The sequence below is a fragment of the Glycine max genome, chromosome 10 (genome assembly GCF_000004515.6).
Source record: "Glycine max cultivar Williams 82 chromosome 10, Glycine_max_v4.0, whole genome shotgun sequence".
Classification (NCBI taxonomy): domain Eukaryota; kingdom Viridiplantae; phylum Streptophyta; class Magnoliopsida; order Fabales; family Fabaceae; genus Glycine; species Glycine max.
Window position 1 is genome coordinate 22822273 of NC_038246.2, and position 5764 is coordinate 22828036.

The window sequence follows — 5764 nt, forward strand, 5'->3', positions numbered from 1 at the left end:
ATGCATGTATTTTGTGGTATTCCATACCCACAGGGCATAATATCTTCTTTGCCTCGTAATGGTTCTTGGGTAATGTGTTATCTACAGGAAGCATATTCTTCAATAACAAAAGTAATTCGTTGAAACTTTTGTCACTCCACCCAAATCTTGCTTTCAAATTCACCAAACCTAAGACCGCTGATAACCGTGTGTACTTTGTGCATCCCATATACAATGGAGTCGTAGAATCAGTATCTAAGCTTTCATAGTAAGGTGAATGTGCTTGCCTAAAACCCTCTTGTCCAAGATCACGTAGCATGTCTTCTATACGATCACCAACTTCTTCGTCAACTGGAGCAGTCGAAGGGCTTGATGACATTTGTGGTAATTCACCATGCCAAATCCATTTCGTATAATTTGGACTAATACCATCACATATAAGATGTGTTCTAATGTCATCCAAAGATTGTCGTCGTCCATTCAAACAATTAACACATGGACATAAGTATAGTCCACCAATGGGTGCTGCATTATGTTTGGCAAATTGCAAGAAATCTTCAACTCCATTGTCATACTCGTCACTTATGCGTGGTCTTGTCATCCAACTTCGATCCATTTTGGTGTACTGCCATAGCCCGCACATTAACCGATATGCATGTCAACCTCTCTTTTTCATAAAAAGGTATGACCCTACCCCATTTGGAAAGACAATTTTTTACTTCATTCAAACAAACAAGTTAAGACGGTTATGTTAATTTTGACAAAATTTTGGCAGCATTTCGCTTTGGTCTCCAAGTACACAACATGAAAGGGGTGACATCAATTCACGCCTATCATGTATGCACCCAGAGAACAAAGCAAGATGCATTGCTCGAAATTTAGTCAAAAATAACACAACATACTTAACTTATAAGTCAAAATGAAGTAAAAACAATTTGTCTTCCCAAACTGTCCAAACGGACAATTCAAGTTTGAATACAACAATTAATCCAAACTATCCGTATTAATCGTTGTATTCAATCTCAAACGGGGAACTATGGCTCACTCAATGAATTACAATGTACTACTAAAGAATAGTAACATGTCAACCATTGCCTATAATACTTAAGCACATAAGTGTGAGAATCACATACATACCTCGAACGATGATAGTAAGGAAATCTTTGTTGTCGGGGATGCAACTTTCAATGAGATGACAGTATGCTAAATGGAAGTGTATCAACTATATTGCTATCCTTAACAGTCGCCACACGCCTTAACGGTAACACCTGCATCATAGCAAAGCTTGTAAGACCACAGTAAGAGTAGTGTTGTAACAGTGGAGAACAGCCAACCCCCTCTTATCTTTTCCATGTTCACGCCCTAATTCTCTCTCTCACACACACATATATATATGTATATGCTCCCTCTTATCTTTTCCAAACCAAACATAGCAGCCTCCTGTCCTAATTATAGAAAGCCACTAATCAATTTCTTATTTCATCATATTATATAATTAGTTAATAGGGAGGGGGAATGAATCCATGCAGAGTCAAATGAACCAATTCAAGACAAATAATATCATTAGCAATTTATAACTGTTGGGGAAAGATGAAACATTGTGCAGACAATTCCCAAAAAAAAAATAAAATGGAATGCTATAAAAAAAATATTACTAATAAATTGTTTAATTGACAGATATTTTCTTAATAGGTCTTTCTAAATGTAATTCGAGTAATAATGAAGACAAAAGGTATACCATTTTAACCATCAAACTAATTTCTTTCAATTGTGATGCAAGCCAGACAAGGCCTCAAAAATGATGGCAACAATACGCAATAACATACCTAATTACCTAGGAAATGTATGAGCAATTACTTACCGCGACACTGTTATTTTGAACTCCTCTGGTCTTCCAAGATAACAAGCAACCTGCAAAGAGTGTAAAATATGTTCAGAAGTCAAAGCAAAAGCTTATAATTTCTTATTTTTCTAATAACAAGGGGCAATTAGACATGCAATTTATCTGTTAGGCCTTCATTTGCAAAGAATAGAAATCCAAAAAATATTGTAAAGCACAAAGCAGAGACCAAAGGGTGCATTTTGGAAATGATGATTTTGATCTTTTTATTTGAGAGTTGGTTTGGTTAAATAACATGGAGATTTTGTCTAAAGTTGGGATTGAAAAGCACAAAGCAGAGACCAAAGGGTGCATTTTATAATTTCTACCATACTGTTGGGTCGGGGGAGATTGGGACCCTATTGATCCGCATGTTCCCATTTAACAAACACAGACGCCATTTCTGGCTACTTTTCTTCTCCAGCTCCAGGGACTGCCTCTATTGTTTTTTTTTTTTTGGGGCCATTGATTGATATTAACTTTTAAGTTAGAGGTAATAGTAGGGTAATTAAAATTCTCTTTATAAAGTGACAATCTCATGTTACAAATAAAATTCACCTAAACACTTTAGCTATGATCAAGCACTGATGCGTTAAAAGGCTGCCTCCACTTGCAAATTATTATGTAAAAGCCTAAGGAGACCCAATGATCGATTCACACAAATCTGAATTCTCTTTTTGCTTTTACCTTATTTCAATTTTGTGCAGATTTACTCAAGAGTATTATTATTTGATCTACTGCATCCTTATTATTGACTTTGAGACTCTAAATGATGAAATTGAGATTCTGGATTAAGTTCCAAAACCAATAGTAGGGGTGCTTAAAATTTCATTTCATCTTCTAAATTCCTAAAATCAATAATATAGTTATAAAATTCAATTGATGTTTAAAATTAATTTTCAGTAAGACTGAAATTTAGAGAGGAAAAATGTCACAGAAAAGCTCATTCATAGTTATTCACCATCACTAAGAGGTTTGTTAACATCAAAATGAACTGTAGAATATTTTTAACTAAAGTAAGGGGAGTGTAATTTTTAGAAATAGAGGGGAGGACACTGTAATTTGATCATCTTTAAGGGGAAGGGAACGTAATTTATCAGAAAAATTGAATTCCAGCACCATGTAGGTGGGCTAGTTCATATTCAAGCTTCAAATAATGGCTTTTGTGTGAGGGGGTGTTAGATATACAACTATTTGTGAGTTTTCATCTAGCAGCCTAGATATAGAACCATTTGTGAGTTTTCATCCAGAAGCTTAAGATTTTGGAGAGTCAGTTCATGATAATCTACAATTAGCATCAATAGTTCTACTTTAAGGAAAAAAATTAAAACCACCTTACATTTACCTTTTATGTGTTTTGGATTCTGCAAAAGGATTTTGCACAGAAAATGCAAGAAAACATGTTGCATGCATGATTCCTAGTGTTCCTACAAATTAAGTTAGGTTCTTTTTGTTTTATAATCAAACTCGTGGCTATCTTGTTTTACAGGTCAACGGGAATGAAACTGCTTTCATATCACTGTTGAACTGTGAAAATGAGTTCTGGTAACTTCATCATTCCTCCCTTTTCTGGCTATATATGTTTTATTGAGCAATTAGTCATCAATTTTTAACCCCACAGTATAAAGCACTATTAGTATTGTTCATATTCAAAGTATTGAGTAAAATGTTTCAACATAGCAAAGCTCTAAGAATTGATGACTAATTGCTCAATAAAAGAGAGCCTGGGACAACCCACAGGTGGCTGCTGAATGTGATCAGCCTCTCTACAAAATTATATCTATTGTCTCATGATGAAGTTCTTGCAGATGCAGTAGATGCTACAGCAAGTCTATCTCCAAAGCAAAATGAAAGAAAGGTCTAGTTTGTTCAGGCTTGCAGTGCTTTTTCTCCCATTATTTTTTTTCAGGACTTGTAATTGAACTTATCTTGCTATAGGGAGCATCTTCTATCTTTGTTAATATAGCTAAGAACTTTAAAGCGGGGAATGCGGATCAGAATGCAAATCAATCAGTTCATACTAATAGACTGGAAAATTTAAAACAATTATTCTCCAGTCCTCCTTTCTTAAAGTCTTCCTCGAGCACAGTAGATAAGCAAGATCCTTTTGCGATTGACATAGGTTTGTCCCTAACATTTTCTACTGCCAACTAGGATTCTTTATTTTCTTAAAATGTTACCTTATCTTTTGCAGATGACATTCAAATTGATGAACCTGTAGTCTTCTCATCTCCTCAGAAAATCGATATTGACAAGAGAGGTACATCTATATTGTTTTATTTTCTCCAAAAAGTATTTTATGATTTTATCTTTTGAATATTGAATGGTTGCCTTGCAGATAAAGGGAAAGGAACAGACAGACAGAAATTTCTTGAAGAAGCAAGCACAGACTTGAAACCAAAAGCTAGAACAGCTGACAAAATTAAGGCTAAATACAGAAAGACGGGCACATGGGTAAACCTAGATCTGAAAACTTTTGCAAATTACTCATTTTAGATCATGTCTTGACTTTTCACTGGTGTCAGGATGCCTCGGCAGCAGCTGCACTTGCAAGGGATAAACTTGTAGAGCGGCAAGAAAAGCTCCAGGTAGAGGATTATTTGATTCCTGAATGACTAAATTATAAGCATTTGTGCTAGGATGTGATAGGAACAATATGAAATTAAGAGAAAAGATGATTGAGCATAGATAAAGGGAAGAGATTGGGATTACAAAGAATCAAATGAGTTTTATGCCAGGAAGGTCTACAACAGAAACTATTTATCTTCTATAGGGCTGATGGAAAGGTACTAAAGTAAAGAAAGAGACTTTCGTATGATTTTTATTAACCTGAAAAAAGTATATGATCTAGTGCTAAGAGAAGTATTGTGAAAGGCTATGAAAAAGAAGGGTGTTCTAGTGCCTTATATCCAGACCATACAAAACATGTATGATGAGATAACCACTAGTGTAAAAACTCCTAGTGAAGAGACTAAGGACTTTCCAACAAGGGTAGCCTTTTGTCCTTATTTAGTTAAATATGGGATGTGTTTACCAGAGACGTAACAAAAGATTATACCTGAATACATGCTACTTGAGGATGATATAGTTCAAATTTTAGAATCAAAAGATGTTAACTCTAAACTTAAGCTTTGGAGACATACTTTGGAATCAAAGGATCTTCGCTTTAGTGACAGTAAGACGGAGTATAGCATTGCAATTTTACCAAGAAGCAAAAGGAAAATGTTTTGGTGGTAAAATAGGAGATGTCACACAACAGGTTTCTTTTTTTTGGCAAATGACAACAGGTTTCTAAGTACAAAACAATGTGGAAATTAACAAAGATGTCACACACAAGATGCAAGTTAATGTGGAAAAAAAGCATTGGGGGGTTATTTGTAATTGAAATTTGCAAAGTACTAACCAATCTCAAACGGGAGTTTTATTGTACTGTTATAGAACCAACTATACTATATAGTAGTGAATGTTGGGGTTCAAAGGGATAACACGAGAAAAAAGTGAGTAATAGAAATGAGAATACTAAGATAGATGAATGGCCACACAAGAAAAGCCAAGATACAAAATAATTGTATAAAGGAAATATTAGTGTGACAACTATTGAGGAATGGACGATAGGAAATTGAATAATTTGTTTTAGACATGTGCAAAAAAGGCCATTAGAAGCACCGGTGGGGAGAGTAAATCTCATGGTTTTCTAGCCCTGTGAAAAAGGATACGAGATCAAGAAAGACAACAACAACCAAGATACAACTGTTTTCATGTATCGCTGCAAGAGGGGAGGATGGAGCCCATTATTTGTCTACAACAGGCTGCCAATAGATGAAGTTTTTCTCAAGCTTTCTTCTTCTTTCGGTATATAGATAGCTTTATGTTGGTTTGGGTTTTAGGATTACCATGTTCGATGTT

At 35.0% G+C, this 5764-nt stretch overlaps 1 protein-coding gene across 1 annotated transcript; it reads left to right on the forward strand.

Moving 5' to 3' along the window:
* The first annotated feature begins 783 nt into the window (after positions 1 to 783).
* LOC102662883 (uncharacterized) lies at positions 784 to 4473 on the forward strand. The gene is made up of 7 exons (XM_041006189.1): positions 784 to 816; positions 3348 to 3403; positions 3599 to 3716; positions 3797 to 3980; positions 4053 to 4118; positions 4197 to 4312; positions 4384 to 4473. Exons 1-7 carry the CDS (start codon positions 784 to 786, stop codon positions 4471 to 4473), a joined length of 663 nt encoding a protein of 220 aa, XP_040862123.1.
* Positions 4474 to 5764: the final 1291 nt, after the last annotated feature.